Source organism: Antechinus flavipes, chromosome 2 (genome assembly GCF_016432865.1).
Source record: "Antechinus flavipes isolate AdamAnt ecotype Samford, QLD, Australia chromosome 2, AdamAnt_v2, whole genome shotgun sequence".
Taxonomy (NCBI): domain Eukaryota; kingdom Metazoa; phylum Chordata; class Mammalia; order Dasyuromorphia; family Dasyuridae; genus Antechinus; species Antechinus flavipes.
The window spans coordinates 224,224,227-224,246,079 of NC_067399.1; the positions used below are offsets into that span (position 1 = coordinate 224,224,227).

The window sequence follows — 21,853 nt, forward strand, 5'->3', positions numbered from 1 at the left end:
AGGGTAATTGCAGAGTTGCCAACAAGTTTCGGGGTAGATCAGGACCTTAAAATCTAGTCGAGCTGATTGGCACCATTACTACTATTGGGTATCAGTGAAGTTTTGCCTAGTGAGTCCCACTTTAGCCCAAGGACTTAGGAGCACATGATACATGCTGAAGTGTTGTGCCCTGAGATAGGATCCAGAAAAATCATGGTGCCGTATAATTCCCTCAAGAGCAAAAGAAAATGGGGATGGCCAAGGTTGGACCTAGTCTCTTCATAAGAGAAGATTAATCCAAATAAGATACTAATCCAGAACCTGGCTGGGGATTCACAGGGTGATGTCGTGAGTCTGGAACGGGGTGGTGGAAAGACAGAAGTGATGGTGACCGAAGGTGTGACGACTGTTGCCTATACACTGGATGAAGGGCTTATTGAATTTGGAACCGCCATTGATGATGGCAACTACACTCGGTGAGAAGATGGACAAGGACACAGGGAGGGAGGTGTTAAAACCAGAGCATAAGGAAGAACCCTATTTGGGAAGACAGCTCAGAGAGAGGAAGAACCATCAAGGTATTCCAGTATCCTATGTTTTCTTACTCTGTGGGTATTCCTCATGCCACTTTTAGAGCAGCTGCATTCTTGGAGACTCTGGAAATGACCCCAGAAACAGAAGCAATGTGGAAAACGTTAAGCAAATTGGCACTGGAAGTAAGACAGCTACATATTGCAGAAAGGTAAGTTAGGGCTGAATTGAGATACTGAATTGAGATACTGAAAATTTTAAGAGCTAGAAAGGCAGGTGACTAAAGTAGGTACAATCATGCTCCAGTCCTGTCTTCTTGAGTCCTTCCTTAGAATCTTTTCTTACTTCATCCCCTCCTAGGATACCAACAGACTAGGATTATAAGTTTCATGGGGGTAGGAACAATTCCTGCTATTACCTTTTTGCAATCTTTATCCCACTGAGATTTATACCTTGCCACACTATACCCTCTTCCAGGTGCTTCTCTGCTTTGGGCCATGTAGCAAAAGCTCGATTTCTACATGAGACCAATGAGATTGCAGATCAGGTGTCCAGAGAATATGTAAGTATCAGCCTTCTGATCCCTTCAGTGTTTCAAATTGTGATTCCTCAGTTTCTTAACTATATGATTTGTAACTTTCTGGTCTTTGCTTTTTACCATCCCCTCACTTGAGACTAGCTCCTCAATCCTCTTGGCCTCAAATTTTCACACTTTTCAGTGCTCAGATTCCTTAGGCCCTGTAACCCTTCTTCTTGCCATCCAGTTACACTCTCCCTCTTTATCCATGCTTCCTCTTTTGCATCTTTTGCATATACCTGCAGTTAGTGTCTCCTTATTCTTTGTCAGGGTGGGGAAGGAACTGACTTCTATCAGGTCCGAGCCCGTCTGGCCATGCTAGAGAAGAACTACAAGTTGGCAGAAATGATCTTCCTGGAACAGGTAATAGAATAGGTTTGCATGAATATGAATATGTAATTAAGAGATGGGAGGAAAACTCATAGTGAATAAACAGTGGCAGAAAAGTAAAAGCAACAGCTACAGACTTGAAAAGATTGAGTTCTGGGAGAATGTTTATAGTTAAGATTGGCTTTGCAAACGTGTGATAGAAAGTCAAAGTGCTTATGCTGACTCTGGGGCGACCCAGCTGAGGCGGCCTAGTGCTTGTTTGGTGATGTTGATGCCTTCTTTCTCTTTCCATTTTCTTTCCCTCTGATCATTCAGAATGCTGTTGAAGAAGCTATGGCCATGTACCAAGAACTGCACCGCTGGGATGAATGCATTGCTGTGGCTGAGGCCAAGGTAGGGACTGCTCTTCCCACAGCTCCTTAGAAGTAAATTTCCCTTCTCATCTCACTTCAGAAACTTTCTTCTTTTGTGGACAAGTCCAGAAAGCAGGGCTGTGGTTGAGCCTAATGAGATTGGCAGAGAGCTGGAGAATGAGGGATCCTGAGAGCAGAAACCTGTGCTACCTTTATTCTCTCTCTCTCCTCTTCCCCTAGGGCCACCCTGCCCTGGAGAAGCTGCGCCGGGGTTATTATCAGTGGCTGATGGATACACAGCAGGAAGAAAGGGCAGGTGAATTACAGGAAAACCAGGGAGATGGGCTGGCTGCCATCAGCCTCTACCTGAAGGCCGGACTCCCTGCCAAAGCCGCTCGGTTGATTCTGGCTCGAGAGGAACTGCTGGCCAACACTGAACTAGTGGAACACATCACCTCGGCCCTTATCAAGGGAGAGCTGTTTGAGAGGGTGAGACAAACTTCCTATGTTTCCCTGACGACACCTTATCCTGTAATCCACACTAGGTTCCTGAGACCCAAAAGCCCTGCATTCACCAAAGAGGAGTTCTCTGATAAATAGCTCAAGCCCTCTTTGGCCTGATTCTTTTGCTCTCTAATCTGATATTTGTGATGGGAGAAGTAATGCTTTTAACAATGATAGATGGTGGTAATAGTTGGTAGTTGCAGTCGTGGTCACAGTGATAATAATTAGCGCAAGTTGAAAAAACTGAGACATTTTTAAGCAGAGGTCAAGTTTAAACAACTAGTGTCTGAGACTGAAATTGAACTCAGGTCTTCCTGACTCTAGGCCCAGCAATATCCACCACACCACCAGCTACATCTGCTTTCATTGGTATTAGCTCATACATCTTCATAACTCTAAGAGAGAGAGGCTTAGCAGATATTAAATATACAAGATGGAATTTAGGATGAAGGACTTATATTAGATCACACACCTTGGCAATGCCAGAGATGAGATCTTGGATCACCAAAGACCTAGTTTGAGAATTCTTTATTCCCTATGCTGCCTCTCCTAATACATGGACTGAAACCCTCTTTTAACACTGTATATGTTAATAGGCAGGAGATCTATTTGAGAAGATCCGGAATCCACAGAGGGCCCTTGAGTGCTACTGTAAGGGCAATGCATTCATGAAAGGTAACAGTGACCTTGGCTGTATAACACACACACACACACACACACACACACACACACACACATACATACACACACACTTTATTGAAACATACATATTACTTTCCTTCACTGGCCTCCAAATTTTTTATTTTGCATTGACACTACCTACAGTTCTCCCCCATCCTTTACTTTTCACCATTTTTTCCTTATCCCTCATTTTCTTTTCATGTTCTATGCCTTGAACCCTGAAAGTCTTAGCCGGGTTCTTTTCTCTGACAGCGGTGGAGTTGGCCCGCATGGCATTCCCAGCTGAGGTTGTGCGGCTGGAAGAGGGATGGGGGGACCATTTGGTGCAACAGAAGCAACTTGATGCTGCCATCAATCACTATATTGAAGCCAGGTATGAAGAAGACGCCAAGAGGATAGGGTTTGCCTGTGGGAGGTAAGAATTCTACAGGAGCACATAAATTGGGGATCAAAGCATTGAAAGAAAATGGATCCCAGAAGAAGGTTGGAGTATTTCTATGTCATATACACTTCTGATCTCAACCTGAATAAATGAATAAAAAAGCATTAGTAGCTACTTATTATATACCTGGTGATAGAAATACTATATTCTGGTAATACAAATATAAAAGTAAAACAATTCTTTTCCTCAAGAACTTACATTTTTAATGGAGGAAACGTGACTATAGAAAAATGGTAGCCAAGAAAAGATGTGTTGGTCTCAAAAGTCACAGAATAATTTATTGATAGCTCCTTTTCACACTTAGTGGCAGTTTAGATGGTAAAGAGCCTTGGTTATCTGAACATGTTTTCTTTGCCTCGTCTAATATCATCTCTTTTCTCCTAAATATCAGGTGCTCCATCAAAGCTATTGAGGCTGCTCTTGGTGCCCGTCAGTGGAAGAAAGCAATTTATATCTTAGATCTGCAAGACCGGGCTACATCATCCAAGTATTATCCTCGTGTAGCCCAACATTATGCATCCCTGCAGGAGTATGAGGTGAGGAGTCAGGCATCTGACCTTACAAGGCAGCAGCACAATCTAGAACTTCTCATAGTACTCCCCCCTTATCCCATCCATAGTTCAGAAATCTCTTCTCAGAACTAAAAGCCCCACTGCATCATGATCTGAGAGCTTTGCAGATAGAGAACCATTATTACTAGCTTTATTGAATAGTTGCTCAAGAACAGACCTTCTACCACCATCATCATGATACCAAACCCATATACAATATGCTCTGTGTGCTCTCACTTGGCTCTTACATCATTCTGTGAGGCAGTATTATCCCCATTTTATAGATGAAAAGCAGACTCAGAGTAGATTGCTCAAGGTCTTGTAAGTGGCAACATCAGGATTCAGGTATAGATTTTCTAACTCCAAGTCCATGGTTCTCTTCATGCTTTCTTTTTAAGTCAAATTCTATACAAACTCTTAAGAAATATAGAGATCTTGGCCCTTGTCCCCTATATATGTGAGTATATCACTTTATATGTGAATATACAAGTATGAGCTAGATTCCCCTTGTATTTCTCTTCATGTTGTTTAGTGTTCTTCTGTGTCATGTGGATATAAAATCGTACCCTATGTTTTTTTTCTACCTTCACTAAAAGTTATCAAGTAAGAAAATACCAGTCTCTCCCAGTTTCCCACATTAAGCAAAGTTTATATCCCATATCCTCTAATCTCAGTTTTCTCTTCCCATCAGTTATTTCCAAATCTGTATCCTGTCTATTTGTTTTCCCTCCTTTTTCTTTCCAGATTGCAGAGGAGCTCTACACCAAAGGAGATCGGACAAAGGATGCCATTGACATGTATACTCAGGCAGGGCGCTGGGAGCAAGCACACAAGGTGGGGAATAGGAGTGGATTGCCATTGTGGTCATGTTACTCTGGGCACCTAACAATGCCCCTTGTCAGTTTGAGAGTATTCTATATGTCAGGTTAAGTTAATTTCTAGTCTCTGGTAGGGAGAAGATTGAATAAAGGAACCAATTTTGGTTGCTGTACTTAATTACTTTGGAGGAAAAAAGATAGAGAAGCCATAGGAACTGAAAACTCTCCAGAAATCCCAAATTCCAAAAGTGTGGGGAATGAGCACATACTCCCCAGTCATGCAAGGAATATCTGAATCACCCTGCAGAAGATAAAGGAAATTCCTATTCTGTTTCTTCATTCTTGAAGAGTTTCTGGTCTTTGTAGTTTCTGGTTTTAGGGAAGATCTGTAGGCCCTTTTCTGTGAATTGAGGATTCACAAAAGCCATGACTGGCTTCTCATCTCTTTTATATACCCTTTAGTCTCCCTTGTTCTCAAAGTAGCAAAGGGGAGCACATCAGCCAGATGGCTCCTTTTGGCCTGACTACTCATGGCTCTGTGTCTCTGGACAGTTGGCAATGAAATGCATGAGGCCAGAAGATGTGTCCGTGCTGTACATTACCCAAGCTCAGGAGATGGAGAAGCAGGGGAAATACCGAGAGGCGGAGAGGTAAGGGGGGAAAGAAAAACAAGAATAGGAAATAATGATAATAATAAATCACATTTATGTATCTCTAAATTTTCTAAACACTTCCCCCACAGTATTTCTCCAGGGTAGGCAGTGCAGCTACCATTGTTCCCATATTCGAGAAGAGACTACTGAGGCAAGAAGTAACTTCCCTTCCCTGTGGTCATTCAGCATCTGACTCAAAGGTCTCCTGAGTCAAAGTCCAGTTTCCCATCTGTTATGCCATGTCCAGGAAAGAAAGGAAGGAGGCATCTAGAAAAAGGGGAAGTCTAGTGTCTTGTCCCAGGAGAGGCAACAGATAGATAATTATAGCCTGAAGTTTGATTCCTAACTCCAACATTTAATGGTCCTATTACTATGGGCAAGTCAGTTTCACCTCAGTGCACCTCTGATCCCTTCTCTACTCATATCCTTGACTAGCTTCAGAGTCCCATCTCACAGTCCAGTCCACAATCTGTCCATGTCTAATCATACTATGTAACTTAGCCATCTCCTCCCAAAAGTTTGTCCTGGGGTTGGAGTGAGGGTCTATTCAACATGCTGTAGGCTGCCTTAGCTCTCTTTCCTCTTACCTTGACACTGCTCAGACTGTTAATTTTTCTGTCCTCCTGCCACATGACCACTTCATCATCTCTTTCTGGGCTACATTTCTAGGCCATTTTGCAAAGTTCCTCCCTGGTTATGTGTTACAGCCTATTCACACCTGTGTGGTACCCAGTTTTAGTGGGAGTGGTATTCCAGGTCTTGCTTACATATAGAAACACTAGTAAAATGTATGTTTTGAAAAGATGGACTATTATGGGAAAATGCTTTGAAGTATCTTGATGGCAACCCAGCCTACTTTCCTCTTCCTCTTCAACTCTGAGCCCAGTTCTTTGTCCTTTTTATGCTTCATCCATTTGGTCCTCCTGTGTGGATGGACAGACCAAGCTCTTTTGGATTATTACATATCTATTCCTGAAGGCTCTGGATCATCCTAAAGCTTTATGCAATCAACACAATATCATCCCAAGCTTATCTAGAGGACCAGTATCATCCATTGGTTTTCCTTCCTCAAATTGGACTGTTCACTGGATCCTCTTCTGTCACAGAGCATACATCTCCTTTTCACAACACATTTTTTATCAGAGGTTCTTTAACTGGCTTTTTTTATTATATCTTCCAGGAAACAATCTTAATAGGTTAATGGGAGATACCTTGTATGTAAAAGAGCCTTAAAAGTATTTGCTTCTTTTGAGCTAATATTTTTTTCCAAGCAATTATGAAATGCTGGACATATGCTCCATTGTTGAATATCACTGAGGGAGCTTACTTATTCCCTCCTGATACCCTTTTTCAGGAATGTTCTTAGATGGAAAATCAGGCATGGTAGCCAAAAAAGTGAAAAGACTTTTTTGTTATCAATTAGGGAGCTAGATTTTTTTCCCACAGCTTTAAAATTTTTTCTTCCTTTAGTTACTTTGTAAATTTGCCATTCAAGTTTGTAATGTTTTTACATTTGATACATTTATATTTGATAGAAACAAGTACTGTTTCTATCTTTTATTCCATTTGCACTTCCTCTGTCAGCACCTTACTGAAGTTTGGGTCCAAGTGTAGGATTCCACTATCTTGGATTAAAAAAACAGTTGTAATGTTTTTTGAAGATCTTCCTGTCCTCTTTGTATTTTCATTCTTGAAGGTCTTTGGAATGACTTTACTTAGTTTGTCAAGCTTTCTTTAGACTGATTTTACTTTCTACTTTCATATGTCTACTCTATTTGCTTCTCTTCTTTATCTAAAAATGGATGTTTATATATAAAAGAAATGTTTTCACTACCCCTAGGCTATATGTGACAGTGGAGGAGCCAGATCTTGCTATTACTATGTTCAAAAAGCACAAATTATATGATGACATGATCCGCCTTGTAGGGAAGCACCATCCAGACCTGTTGAGTGACACCCATCTGCATCTGGGCAAGGTGAGACATTTCTCCCCATCCCAATCCATCTTTCCCTTAACCTGTATCTATCTACCTTTCTTCACTGGCTTATCGTTCCCTAGGAGCTAGAAGCTGAAGGCCGACTACAGGAGGCTGAATATCACTATTTGGAAGCACAGGAGTGGAAGGCAACTGTGAATATGTATCGTTCTAGTGGGCTTTGGGAAGAAGCTTACCGGGTAAGAAGCAGATTTATTTTTCCTTCTCAGCATCCACTAATTGTCATCTTCAAAAATAGCTTGGTTTCTTCTGATCCTAGCCTAAGGATCTATTTCCTAAATTAGAGGTAAATCTGAGATTAGGAATTAGCACATGGGGTGGGGAAGGATAAGCATCTAATATTAATAGAGCAACCACACACCTTTGGATTGGAGTATCACCAGGAAGCTCTTCCTTTCAGGTGGCAAAAGCACATGGAGGTGCTAATGCCCACAAGCATGTGGCTTATCTATGGGCAAAAGGTCTTGGGGGAGAGGCTGCTGTTCGACTACTCAATAAACTAGGACTCCTAGAAGCTGCCATTGACCATGCTGCTGACAACTGGTGAGAACCTAAAACCTTTTCTCCTATTTCTCATTGGAAGCAGCCTCACATACCATGGGAGTTATTCCCTTCCCATTCCTGCCTCAAGGTTGTGACACAATTTCCTTAGGATATCACCAGCTATAAAAGTTTCTCCACCTGTAAAATTGGGGTAATATTAGTACCTTCCTTCCTATGGTAATTGTGAGAATAAAATGAGATAATATTTATAAGACACTTTATAAACTTTAAAATACTCTATAAATAAATCTATTGTCATTGTTAATAATAATTAGTAAAACAAAAGCATCCATGAATCTGAAAAAAAGTTTGAAAGTTAGTAGTGACAGAAGAGATCTCAGAAGTGAATTCAAGAAGAGGAGCAGGAAGAAAACAAGTATTTTCCTTCTCACTTTATGGGATTCACGTCAAATTTAAGTCAATTTCTTTCAGCCATCATTGGCCTTAGAGATGGTCTGGGGATAGGGAAAGTTCCATTCTATAGAGCCTTTAAGTTTTTTTAATACATTATATTAATTTCTGAAAGTATACCATTGTCCCTGCTCCCCTGAAACTGAATCCTCTCTTGTAACAAAGAACAACAGTTACACAAAAATATCTGATAGGGATCTTCTATGACAATGAACACAACATGTTGCCCAAGTTGTATCTTATCTCTGCTGATTGGACGAAAATATACATTTCATTTTCTGTTTTCCAGAATCATTTTTGTTTTTTTCAGTTACTTAGAATTTGGCTTTCTTTTAGTAATCTTTCCCCAAACACTGTGAAAGATATGTTCTTGCAGAGCCATATTTTTAAACCGAGCAGGGTTAGACTGAAGTGAAAGACAATGAGGAGAGGACAGGGAAGATCCTCATGGACAGGTAACTGAGGAAGAAAGAAAGGAGACCCCATTTATGTAATGGTAGCCAAAAATTTCAAGTAGCAGGAGCACCTCAGGATTGACCAAGGAAATTAGATAATATTTTCAAACCACAGGACCCTGGATTTTGCAGCTCAGTAAAATCACTCCTGCTTTCTTTCCCTTCTTCTCCCTAAAGGAACTTTGCCTCTAAAGAAAGGGAAAAAATTTGTGTAGATACAATTATGTGTATTTGTCTAGGTACCTCTCTGTGTCTGTTATAGTACTCAATTTGATGTTGCTATGGGGTAGGCCTTAATAATTCTGGCACAAATGAGGTGCATATCCTTTTGTGGTAGAGGAATAAATAAAGGCAATCATTTAATAATGAAGATCAGCTTTCAAGATCAGATCTATATTAAGCCTTATGAGCTAAAATCTGTTTCACTGGATCCAAAGTGAGATTTACTTCAGAAATTAAGAATAATGCTAATATAAACTGAAGCTATGAAAATGCCAGACTATTTGATTCATTTTTAGGTCACTTGATTTAAGGCAGGTGATGTTTCATAATAATATTGATGGGCTTCAGGAGATAATAGGGTAAGAGTCAGCATTAATTTACTGAAGTAACAGTGACAACATGAGGCAATCCCATTGATTATAAAAACTAATGCTGTGAGAATCAAGTGTATTTTGGAGGGAAAAAAAAAATCAGGTGTGATGATCTCTCTCCTGACTGGCCTGGTGTTCTCATACATACTATCTTACCACTTTTTTTTGTGCTTCCTCTCCATTTCATTCCTTCAAACCCAGTAGTTATGTCTATGCCCCTCTGCCTCCTCTTTGAAAGCAAAGGACTTTCTGGAGAGTCAAAAAATGCTAAAGAACTCGCTTTCCCTTTCTCTTGGGCTTTTTCCATTTATCATTTTCTAAATCTTTTTAATTTATCACCATTATTTCTCAGTTTTATTTTTCTTTTGCAAATATAAAGACTGAAGTAGAAAAACTTTTTCATCTTTGTTCCAGCTCCTTTGATTTTGCTTTTGAACTTGCTCGACTTGCCCTCAAGCATAAAACCCCAGAGATTCACCTAAGATATGCCATGTACCTGGAAGATGAGGTATGGTGCCTTGGTTCCAGAATCTTCTTTCTACACCCTTAAGTTAATGTCAGTGGAAGCTTGTGGCCCCTAGAAGCTACTGACAGTGGTCTCTCCCTTCCTCTCCCTGAACAGGGTAAGTTTGAAGAGGCTGAAGCAGAGTTTATCCGAGCAGGAAAGCCCAAAGAGGCTGTCCTCATGTAAGTAACTCCCATGGGACTTCCTCATATTTCCCACATAGAAACCATTCCCCAAAACCTTTTCATTCATGTCTAATATTAGTAAACTCTATGCTCTTCATGCAGGATGTAGTCTTTTCTACATATCCCGGCTTTTCAAATAATTCTATTCTGTACTTTTTTCTTCTTTTTAAAACTCAATTCTGATTTTTATGACAGGTTTGTCCACAACCAGGACTGGGAGGCAGCTCAACGAGTAGCTGAGGCTCATGACCCTGACAGTGTCTCTGAGGTGCTAGTAGGACAGGCTCGGGGAGCCTTAGAGGAGAAAGATTTTCAAAAAGCTGAAGGGCTCCTGCTTCGGGCCCAGAGACCTGGACTGGCCCTCAATTATTATAAGGTACAGAGCTTCAGTAAAAGCCAAAGGAGAGGGTAGAGAGTAGAAGGGCCTAGATATTCAGAGTTGCCAATGTGACTTCAAAGAAAGCCTGGCACAGGAGAGAGAAAGACTGAGAGATTTGGGACAACAAACCAGGTGGGCTGCTAGGAAGGAGTCTTGAGTGTTTCCTGTCCTCTAAAATTTCTTGAAAATCTTATTAACAGGAGGCTGGGCTTTGGAGTGATGCTCTTCGAATCTGTAAGGATTATGTGCCTGGGCAGCTGGAGGCACTGCAGGAGGAGTATGAGCGGGAAGCCACCAAGAAGGGTGCCAGGTACACACCGCCAAGGAAACTGGAAAATAGAAGGCCAGGGCTGGGAGAAGCACAGACGTGTGCAGGAAACTCTGGCAGTTAGGGGTCTTAGAAGTTCAGCTCCCCTAGCCCTACATTATCTTTCATACATGATGTACTTTCTTTAGTCATGGACCCTTTTTTTCCTTCTGCAGGGGTATGGAGGGACTGGTGGAGCAGGCACGGCAGTGGGAGCAGGCGGGTGAATACAACCGTGCTGTTGATTGCTATCTCAAAGTGCGTGACTCTGGGGGTGCCAGTGGAGCTAGTAACCTTGTAGAGAAGTGCTGGATGAAGGTAAGGGACCCAAATCCTCCCTTACCTGCCCACTTCTTCTTAAGCTACCGCAAAGGTATTTCCAGGAGTCTCATTTCTTACCCCCGTTGGCTCTCCAGAATATATTAACTGTGGCACATGCTGAAAAGATTTAGAGAACTAAAAACATGGTTTTTATCTTCAAGGAACTCACAGACCATTTGGAGGCTTGAAACTAATGAACCTTTTACATTGGGCAAGCAGGATACATAATTAAGTGCTAACTTATATGATACAGACTTTAGGTACTGTGAGATCTCTTCATGGAGAAAGGAGGGTTTAAACAAGGATTTAAGGGCTAATTATGAGAAAGATCTGGTGAAGACAGAACACAAACTATTAGATACTGCTTGGGCACCTCCAGGCATTTCCTGGTTTTTTTCTTCCTAGAGAATCAGGGAGTCATCTGGAGGGACAGCAGATCTTCACTTGACTTCTTCTTATTGCCAAGCACTCACTATAAAAGGATTAAATCAGGTTTATACATGTGGCTCTGATATGGTTTCAGGAACAACAGAAAATATAATAGAATATATACTGAACTGGTAACTGAAGGAGCTGAATTTAAATCCTTGCTCTGTAACCAGTGACATTTTTTCAGTTTAGGCCTTAATTTCTTCATTGAATAAAACATCTGTTCCTCTTTCTTTTGTTCTCCAAATCTATGCCTTGCCCTAATGATAGTAATACTCAATTGCTTTTTCAGTTACTCAAGCTCTTAATTTCAGAGCCATCTTTGATTTTTTCCATTCCCTTCAACCTCCATTGACAGATCTTGTCTATTTTATTTCTGGCAGCCATTCCCTGCTTTCTATATTACTCTTGTAACCATCCTGGTTCCCGCCTTCTTTGTATTACTTACATTACTGAGGAGATGGGTCTGAGTTTCTCTGCTCCTGCCTTCCAAAATACTTTTCCTACCTATTGTCTGATGCCTGAAATTCTTAGAATCATAGTACCATATATACAGAGATTTGGAAAGAACTTTAGAGATAAACACCATCATTTTATAGATGAAGAAACTGAGACCCAGAAAGATTGACCAAGGTTATATGTGTAGTTTTAATGGCAGAGTCTAGATTTGAATCCAAATTTTCTGATTCCAATCCTTTATTCTTTCCACTTATACTACTCTGCTTGCCTTAAGGGTCCTCAGATTGGACAAAGCTGTTCATGCCATAGTTAAAAAAATAAAATGTTAAAAATGCAATTTCCTTGGGGCAAGTTCAACAAGAAATCCATCAATAATTGTAAAATTGCTACAAAATATTTTCTTGTTTGATGAGATGAGGGGAGGAGCAGTGATACAAAGAAGCAAGCAGGAGACTAAGAATGTGAAGGAATGAGATGGGCTATATCACTGAGAGGGGGAAAAAATGTCTAAAAAGGAAGCTAAGGAAGGGCACCAAGCTAGGGGACAAGCTTTAACCAATTTTTAGTTTTCCCTCAGATCAACTCTGGTAATCTTCATTTCTAAACTGATAGAAGATACAAAACAAAAATAGTTTTGCCATACTGGGAAAATATTCTTGTCCACTTGTATGTAGGTTTAAATTAGAGCACGGCTTTCTCTTAAACTTTGAAAAATGGAAGCAATTTCCAGGCAGACAGGAGAAGGGAAATTGTAGTTATGAAGACAAGCCATATGAGACAGTGATGGACCTGAGAGGACAAATATGTTCCTGTCCCTATCCCTCTTCTTTTCAACTTTATACCATTCTTTGCTGATATATTTTCCTCAGCTTCAGGTATGCAGATGATATCCACATCTGTCGTTCAGCTCCCAAATTCTTCTCAAAGCTCTTTCTTGAAAACAACACCAGGAGGCCCCACCAGCAACTCAGTCTTACCTGCCCAAAAACTAATCTTCCTTTCCAAATCTGCAACTTGTTCTTTTTTCAAGCTCTTAAGTGCAGAGTCATTTTTGACTCTTCCCATTCCCTTCAATTCCTCAATTGCTAATTCTATCTATTCTATTTCTGACATTCTTTCTATATTACCACTATAACTACCCTGGTTCCTGCCTTCATTGTGTCACTTAGATTACTGTAATTCACTCCTGATGAATTTTTCTGTTTGTAATATATCCTCAATCTTCATTCATACCACTGTAAACTAATCTTCCATTAAAAAAAAAAATAAACCAAGTAAAATGGGCATTTCATTTATAAACTAGAACAGAAAAAGAAGACTTTATACATGAAACTTCAAATACTATATTTAGCATGCTTTGCATTTTAAATTTATAATAAATGTAACATATAACTTTGAAAACTCCTGTTCATTTTATTTCAAAATGAATTAATGGCACTTTTTTACTTTTTATTTTTCAATAACTCTGCCCCTAATTCTTTTCTTCCTCCCCTCCACCACCAAGTAGGAAGAAAACTAATATTCTACAAATTCCTCCATTGGCCATGTCCAATAATGTATGTCTTGTTTTTTACCTTATATCCATCACTTCTCTGTCAGGAGTTAAGTAGAGTGCTTCATCGTGAATTCTTTTTTAAATACAGTTAGTTATTATATTGATTCTTAAGTCCTTCAAAGTAGTCTCTCTTACTTTATTATTGTAGAATGTTATTATTGTAAAAACATAAGTTCTGCTTATCTCACTCTGCATTATTTCATAGAAGTCTTACTAAGATTCTCAGGAATAATTTTGTTGGTTATTTTTAAAATTATAACACATTACACTCATAGACCATAACTTGTTTAGTCATTCCCCAATTCATGAGAGAACTCTTAATTTCCAATTCTTGATCACCACAAAAAAAGCTACTATAAATATTTTTGTACATGTAGTTCCTTTTTGGGGTATAAACCTAGTTCTGGTATCAATGGATCAGTGTGTGCATAATATAATAGCTCTTTGGACATAATTCCAAACTGGCTCCAAAATTCAGTTCAAAAGCTTCATCAACAGGGTACCTGTTTGGGGCAGGCTAGATGGCACAGTGGATAACCTCAGACACTCAATACTTGCTGTATGACCCTGGGCAAGTCACTTGACCCCAATTGTCTGGCATGGGAGGGAGATAGTATGCCTGTTTTCATCAACTTTGTCTGGTGACTGTAAGAAGGAATCTCAAAACTGGCTGCTTTAACTTAACATTTCTTTAATTATTATTAAGTTACATATATTCTAACATTCTATATATCTATATCTATATATTTCTCTCTCTCTCTCTCTCTCTATCTATATATCTTAGATATACATACCTTAAATATAACAGAGAAACTTGATATTGAGATTTTTTCCTCCAACATACATTTTCCTTCACTGGTTTTGTTTGGGCAAAAACTTTTTGAGTTTTATATAATCAAAATTGGTTGTTTTATCTTCTGGGATCCACTCTATGCCATTTGGTAATGAACTCTTCCCCGGCCCATAGTATTTTCTTTCTTGCTTCTCCATTGACCTTATATATTGAAGACATGTATTCATTTCAAGTTTCTCTAGATATGAGATAAAATACTGGTTTAAACTAGGCTTAGTTTTTAATGGTTCATGCACCTCTTTAGCAATCAGGTAAAGAGCTTTGTAACCTCTTTTCAGAATAAAGTTTTAAAACAAAGAAGCAGCTATGGAATGCTATAGTGCACAGAGGATTGGGCAAGGAGTCAGGAAAACTGGAATTCAAATCTGTCTTCAAATATTTAGTAGCTGACGAGGCAAGACATTATACCAATATATACATATATACATACATACATACATATATATATATATACACACACACACATATATATACATACATATATATATACACACATATATATACATACATATATATATATACACACATACACACACACACACACACACACATATATATCTGCAATGATAGATATTAATATCAGGTTTTTCAACTATAAAATTGGATAAAAGTACTTAAACTTTATAGAGTTGTAGTGAGAATCAAATGACAGATCTGTAAAAAGCCTGGTACATAGGCACTATGTAAGGACTTACTACTTTCCTTGCTCCATAACTTGAAAGAAATTCTAAAATTGAGAGTTTAGTGAAAATTAGATGAAATTTTTTTTCACATTCAAGTTTATAACTCCTCCTAAAATCTGTCCAGTCTGAATACCCTGTTAAGAATTCTTGGTCTAAATCTGTATTTGCCAGTATGTTTCCCAATTATCTCAGCAGTTTTTGTTGAATAGTGTGCTCTTAACCCAATAGTTCAGGTTCAGTACTATTTAAGTACTTCATATGTTCCATTGATCAACCATTATGAAGTAGTTCTGATGATTACAGTTTTGTAGTATATTTTTAGATTTGGTATTGATAGACTTTTCCTTTTCACTTTTTTTTCCATTATTTCCAGTGAATGAGATTCTTGACTTTTTATTCCTTCATATGAATTTCTTTAACAAATACACCCTTCTGAGAAGCAGAAAGCTGGGAAATAATTTTTACAGTGTTTCTGACAAAGATCTTATTTATAAAATTATATAGAGAACTGACTCAAATTTATAAGAATGTAAGTCATTCTCCAGTTGATAAAATGATCAAAGGATACAAAGAGACAATTTTCAGATAAAAAAGTTAAAGCCATATATAATCATATGAAAAACATGCTCTATATCCCTTTTGATTAGAGAAAAGCAAATTAGGACAACTCTGAGTTACCACTTCACACCTCTTAGATTGACTAAGATGACAGAAAAAGATAATGATGCATGTTGGAGGAAATGTGGGAAAATTGGGACACTAATACATGTTGCTGGAGTTGGGAAATGATCCAAATATTCTGCAGAGCAATTTGGAACTAGGCCCAAAGGACTATAAAATTGTGCATACCCTTTGACCCAGTAGTGTTACTACTAGGCTTATATCCCAAAAAGATCTTAAAGGAGGGAAAGGGACCCACATGTGCAAAAATGTTTGTAGCAGCCCTTTTAGTAGTGGCAAGAAACTGGATACTGAGTGGATGCCCATCAATTGGAAAATGGCTGAATAAATCATAGTATATGAATTTTATGGAATATTATTTTTCTATAAGAAATGTCTAGCAGCAGACTGATTTCAGAAAAGCCTGGAAAGACTTACATGAACTGATGCTGAGTGAAGTGAGTAGAACCAAGAGAACATTGTACATAGCAACAGTAAGATTATACATATTGATCAACTGTGATGGAATTGACTCTTTTCAACAATGAGAGGATTCATAGCAATTTCAAGGCAAGCCAATTCCAGACTTGGAATGGAAAATGCGATCTGCACCTAGAGAGAAAACTATGGAAACTGAATATGGATTGAAACATAGCATTTTCACCTTTTTTGTGTTTTTTTCTCCTTTATCATGTTTTTTTTTTTTTCCCTTTGGGTCTGATTTTTCTTGCACACGTGACAAATACGGAAATATTTTTTAAAGGATTGCACATTTTAAACCTATAATTAGATTGCTGCCTTGGGGAATAGGGGGGAGGTAAAGGAGAGGAGAAAAATTTGGAAAACAAAGTCTTTTAAAAATGAAGGCTGAAAACTATTCTTACATGTAATAGCAAAAATAAAATATTGAGAAAAATTTTTTTCTAAAGACCAAATGTACCCTTCTGACATCATTTATCCCTCTACTTCAAAAAAAAAACCCCATTGCCTACTAAACAAATTCCTGTATTCCAACTACCTTCCATGCCACACTGTTGTTCTCTCTTGCCTCTGCTTTTACTTTTGCAGTGCCTCATGTCTAAAATGAGTTCTCCACCTCAATTCCTCCATCTGTTTGACAGCCCCTTTAAGACACAATCCAAATTCCATGACAAATTTCGTGACTTCCGTAAATGCTCCTTGAATGGTCACTTTCCTTTGCACTTACTGAATTAGACTACCTAGAAGTGAAGGACAGGGAGGCAGCCACAGCATATGAAAGAATGATGGAGAATGGATTAATTTGATGGAGGCCTTGAAGTTGCTAAGGATTAGCTAATCCCAAACTGTCACTTAAAAATAATTTATTATAAATAATTATGAGCAGACACATTCAATTACATATATATTTGTATGTGAAAGCATAAGCTTTTATTATTTAGTTTGTCCTCTCCTTTATGTAGCCCAAAAATAATCAAGATGTTGGGGAGTACACTTCCTTGTTCCCTGATAGCAGTAGTCTGATCTCTCTCCACTTCAGTAAACTCTGGTGGCTCTCTATTACCTTTATAATCAAATACACAACCTCTGCTTGATTTGCAAAGCCCTTCACGATTGGCCCCCTCTCTATTTCTAGTCTTACCTTTTACTTTTTTCTCACATACCCTACAATCTGGAAATACAAGTCTTCTTTTACTGTTTTTCCTTTATGACCTTCTATTTTCCAACTCCCTGCCTTCTGGCTGTCTCTCACACCTGAAATGCTTTTCTCCATCTCCTCCACCTGATGTACATCAAAACAGTTTGTGGCCCTACTTCTGTAAAAGGTCTTTCCCAATCCTCCCCACTGCTAGTACCTTCTCTGGGAGAGAACTTCTATTTACCTTGAATGCAGATTGTTAAGTACATAGATATTGCATATTGTTTTCCCTATTGGAAGATGAATGCCTTAAGAACAGGAGCCACTTTTGCTTTTCTTTGCCTCCCCAGAGCTTAGGGCAATGCCTGATGCATAGGAAATAGTCACTAACGATTTGAGTTCCAGAGTAGAGGATTCTATTTATTTTCCTGGAGTGAAGAATTCTTAATGAGAAAAGGAAGTTGGGATAACTTTAGAGAAACAGGCTATTTGTTGGGTCATGTGAAGGTTATTATGAATCAGTGGGTAGGTTTTAAAAAATGTTATGGAAGAGAGTATCAGTGGAATTTGTGACAGGTGACAGGAGAGATTGCTTAGATGGACCATTCATCTACCTATAATCATAGGAATTAGTCCATTTATGTTCTATGAAATAAAAATGGTGAGAGCTCTATCAGAATCTGGCTGTCTTAGCATCTGCTCCCTTTTCATTTTTCCCTCCAGGCAGCTGAACTCTCCATCAAGTTTCTACCGCCACAACGTAGTCTGGAAGTTGTTCGGGCTGTAGGTCCCCAATTGATCGGAATTGGGAAGCATAGTGCTGTAAGTGGGGTGGTGGGGAATACAGTAGAGGGGAGTTACAAAGGAAGTTACAATGGTTTAGGGGCAGGGCAGAGGTGGAGGTCCCAGAACTCAAAATATGATGGGCTAGAGATGTGACTCTGGGAAAGAGAGGAATATGTATTATTAAGGAGTAGAGATGACAGATAATCTCTAATATTTGATTTGTAACTTTTTAGGCTGCAGAACTCTATCTGAATTTAGACCTAATTAAGGAAGCAATTGACGCTTTCATGGAGGGTGAAGAATGGAACAAGGCCAAGCGAGTGGCCAAGGAATTAGATCCCAGGTAAATGCAAAACCCCACCCTTTACTTAGAAACCTTTCACTTTAAGGATGAGAGTGGAAATGGGATATAGGCTTCTAGCAATTAAGAGATTAAGTCTGTCTCCCTAGGTATGAGGACTATGTGGACCAGCAATATAAAGAGTTCCTGAAGAACCAGGGCAAAGTGGATTCGGTGAGTTGCCAGAAAATGCCAAAGTTGGTGAGGAGACAGAATTCAGGAAGGGACTAAAGAGAGCTGCTCTCTCATATTCATGGAAATTTTTCAATTTGTCAATAGCTTGTAGGCGTGGATGTTGTGGCTGCTCTGGACTTGTATGTGGAGCAGGGTCAATGGGATAAATGCATTGAGACAGCCACCAAGCAGGTAAGTGTTCCCATCACCCCATCCCTAGCTCTTTGCTTCCACTTCCCCTCATTTGCCTATAGTTTCATTGTCTAAGGCTATTCCACTTGTATTCACATCCTCCTTTTCTCTTAAATATACCCATGCTTCCAAATCTTTCTGATCCCAAACTTCTCCCCTCCATCTTCTTCTCTGGACAGAACTACAAGATCTTGCACAAGTATGTGGCATTGTATTCAACCCACCTGATCCGAGAGGGGGGCTGTGCTCAGGCACTAGCTCTCTATGTGCAGCACGGAGCACCTGCCAACCCACAGGTACTGGCTCTTCCTGGGGGAAACTTCACAGAATCTCTTTCTCCCTATGGACCTTTGTCACAACAGAGGGGAGGAGAATCCCTGTGTATAATCTAGTTCCTGTCCTCAGAATTTCCCTTCACCTAAAACTGTCCTACACCTGCCTAGATAGCCCACCATATCTTAGAAAGAAGTGGTCCTTTGGAAATACATACCTTGCTGAAACACATCCATATTTTGGGAAATCCTTTAAACTTTTAACATCATGAAATCTTTGCTGATTCATCAGGAACATTCTTTCAGAAGCTAATCTTGCTACTGGAAATAGGAAATATTCCCAGTCTCTTATGTGTGACCCTGGACAAATCATTTGGCCTCTCAACTTCAATTCCTCAATTACAAAATAGGAATACTACTACTTGTACTAGAGTTGTGAGGCAAGTGCTTTGTTACAAAATGCTATAAAAATGAATTCCTAGTTTACATCATTTTATTAACTTTTTTTTCCTGCTTCCATACTCCTTGGCCTCTGAAAAACCTTCTCTCAGTTCCGCTCATTTAATGCCCCTTCTTCCAAACAATAAATCTTTTCCAATTCCAGTTCCTTCCTTCTCACTAATATTCTTTTCTTTCTTTCTCACTCCAATAATTTCCAGAACTTCAACATTTATAAAAGGATCTTCACAGACATGGTGAGCTCCCCTGGAACTAACACTGCTGAGGCCTATCACAGCTGGGCTGACCTTCGGGATGTCCTCTTCAATTTGGTGAGAGTCAAGAGTTTGTTTACATATTTTGATCACAGAAATACTCTCCGTGCCTCTTCTCAGGGTTCATGTTACAGTGAATTCCAAACTTATTTTCCCTCCTCTCCCCACAGTGTGAAAACCTAGTGAAATCCAGTGAAGCAAACTCAGCAGCCCATGAAGAATTTGAGACAATGCTTTTGATTGCTCATTACTATGCCACCCGTTCTGCAGCCCAAAGCATCAAACAGCTGGTGAGATGACAGGAAAGGCTGAAGGAGCATAATACTCTTTTTGAGGCATATTCAAGACTTCTTAATGATGCAAGCAGGTTTCAAGTTCATGCTATACACAGCACCTACTTAGATTTATATAGGAGGTACAATGACAAGTTAAGTCTCAGGTCTTTTTTGGCACTGGATTAATGTTACTACTTAGAAGAATCAAAAAGACCCTTAGAGATTGTTGAATCCAGGTTCCTATCATTGGGAATTCACTACTTCCTGGGGCAAACATTCTAATTCTGATAGCTCTAAATGTTGGTGATTAAATAATAAATCACATTTATATAGCACTTCAATATTTAAAGTAGTTGAAAGCACTGAGTCTCCCAAAAATCATGAACCTACAGCTAGTCAGTGTCCACATCTAGGTTAGAACTGATATCTACCCAGTGCAGAGGCAAGCCCTCTTTCTATGACATAGAGCTACTGAGTGCTAGAAAGCTCTTAATTTTTAACCTGCCAAATAGGCACCCATCTAGCAGCCTTAGATTAAGTATCTTCCCTTTATACCTGACAGCCTTTCAGACATTGTGAAGAGTTTTGACACACCTTCAGTGTGTCTATTCACTGCCCAGCTCTCCTATTCGTATAATGATTTCTGATGCTTTCCATGGCTATGTTACAAATATAAATTATGCAATTCCTATTCCTCATTCTTTATCTCATGATGTACATCATGTTTGTCAACACATTGTCTTTAGGTACTTAGAATCATAATAAGACTCATAAAGCTGGAAGAATTTACACAGAAAGTTAGAACTTAACATTAACTTAGAAGGATCTTGTCCAACCTGTTCATTATGGAAATGGACACCAAAGAGTCCAGAGAGGATAAATACTTGTATAGAGTTGCGTTTTCTGGGTCATGTCATTTGTCTTTCTGAGGCTGCAGCCTCCCTGGTACAGGCCTGTACCCTTGGTTTAATTATTTTTAAAATCATAATTCTTAGGAGTCAGTGGCTGCTCGTCTTTCTGTATCCCTCTTACGACACACCCAACTAATCCCTGCAGATAAGGCTTTCTATGAAGCAGGCACAGCTGCTAAGGTGAGTGATGAAATGGTTAACTGTGTGGCCAAAGTAATTAATAGCAAGGAGACTGGGATAGATGGGAGAATCAGGGACCCTGTTTACCAGAACCTAATTACTAAATTCTCCTTTCCTTAATTATTATTTCCCACGTAGGCAGTAGGCTGGGAAAACATGGCATTCATCTTCTTGAACCGTTTCTTGGATCTGACAGATGTAAGTTAAGCGGCAGCTGTGCCCAGGGAAGTGGCTGATTGTACCGGGTTAGTCTCACCATTTTTCTCTCGACACTTCTCCAGGCAATAGAGGAAGGCACTCTGGATGCCCTCGACCACTCAGATTTTCAGGACACAGACATTCCCTTTGAGGTGCCACTACCAGCAAAGCAACATGTGCCGGTAAGGACTGAGGCTGAGAAGAGCCTGATTGGTCAGGTCAGAGTTCAGCTAAGGAAAATTCTCCACCAGTTCCTTGGTGAACAGAAAAAGGCAACATTTTCATTCTTTTCCCCTGGATAGAAAACATAGGGAAAATAGGTGGTTTGCCTGTGGGAACTTCTCAGTGAAAGTATGATCGGAATAAAGGAAAAGCTGTGCAAAAACCCAATTTGCCAGACGACATGCTGTGATATTATGTAATTGAGTTCTGCTTCCCAT

At 39.4% G+C, this 21,853-nt stretch overlaps 1 protein-coding gene across 1 annotated transcript in view; it reads left to right on the forward strand.

The window, feature by feature from the left end:
- IFT172 (intraflagellar transport 172) overlaps nucleotides 1-21,853 on the forward strand; it is a 42,523-nt gene that overhangs the window by 19,883 nt on the left and 787 nt on the right. Inside the window, exons 17-45 of the mRNA XM_051976249.1 lie at nucleotides 319-455; nucleotides 614-721; nucleotides 988-1,072; nucleotides 1,358-1,450; nucleotides 1,733-1,810; nucleotides 2,011-2,259; nucleotides 2,871-2,949; nucleotides 3,208-3,328; nucleotides 3,789-3,933; nucleotides 4,693-4,782; nucleotides 5,319-5,416; nucleotides 7,260-7,395; nucleotides 7,479-7,595; nucleotides 7,817-7,959; nucleotides 9,833-9,926; nucleotides 10,041-10,105; nucleotides 10,304-10,484; nucleotides 10,688-10,797; nucleotides 10,971-11,112; nucleotides 18,096-18,194; nucleotides 18,392-18,501; nucleotides 18,609-18,672; nucleotides 18,778-18,864; nucleotides 19,044-19,160; nucleotides 19,796-19,906; nucleotides 20,020-20,139; nucleotides 21,120-21,215; nucleotides 21,354-21,413; nucleotides 21,497-21,595. Of these exons, the coding sequence (XP_051832209.1) occupies nucleotides 319-455; nucleotides 614-721; nucleotides 988-1,072; nucleotides 1,358-1,450; nucleotides 1,733-1,810; nucleotides 2,011-2,259; nucleotides 2,871-2,949; nucleotides 3,208-3,328; nucleotides 3,789-3,933; nucleotides 4,693-4,782; nucleotides 5,319-5,416; nucleotides 7,260-7,395; nucleotides 7,479-7,595; nucleotides 7,817-7,959; nucleotides 9,833-9,926; nucleotides 10,041-10,105; nucleotides 10,304-10,484; nucleotides 10,688-10,797; nucleotides 10,971-11,112; nucleotides 18,096-18,194; nucleotides 18,392-18,501; nucleotides 18,609-18,672; nucleotides 18,778-18,864; nucleotides 19,044-19,160; nucleotides 19,796-19,906; nucleotides 20,020-20,139; nucleotides 21,120-21,215; nucleotides 21,354-21,413; nucleotides 21,497-21,595 (3,234 nt within the window). The remainder of the gene's footprint in view (nucleotides 1-318; nucleotides 456-613; nucleotides 722-987; nucleotides 1,073-1,357; nucleotides 1,451-1,732; nucleotides 1,811-2,010; nucleotides 2,260-2,870; nucleotides 2,950-3,207; nucleotides 3,329-3,788; nucleotides 3,934-4,692; nucleotides 4,783-5,318; nucleotides 5,417-7,259; nucleotides 7,396-7,478; nucleotides 7,596-7,816; nucleotides 7,960-9,832; nucleotides 9,927-10,040; nucleotides 10,106-10,303; nucleotides 10,485-10,687; nucleotides 10,798-10,970; nucleotides 11,113-18,095; nucleotides 18,195-18,391; nucleotides 18,502-18,608; nucleotides 18,673-18,777; nucleotides 18,865-19,043; nucleotides 19,161-19,795; nucleotides 19,907-20,019; nucleotides 20,140-21,119; nucleotides 21,216-21,353; nucleotides 21,414-21,496; nucleotides 21,596-21,853) is intronic.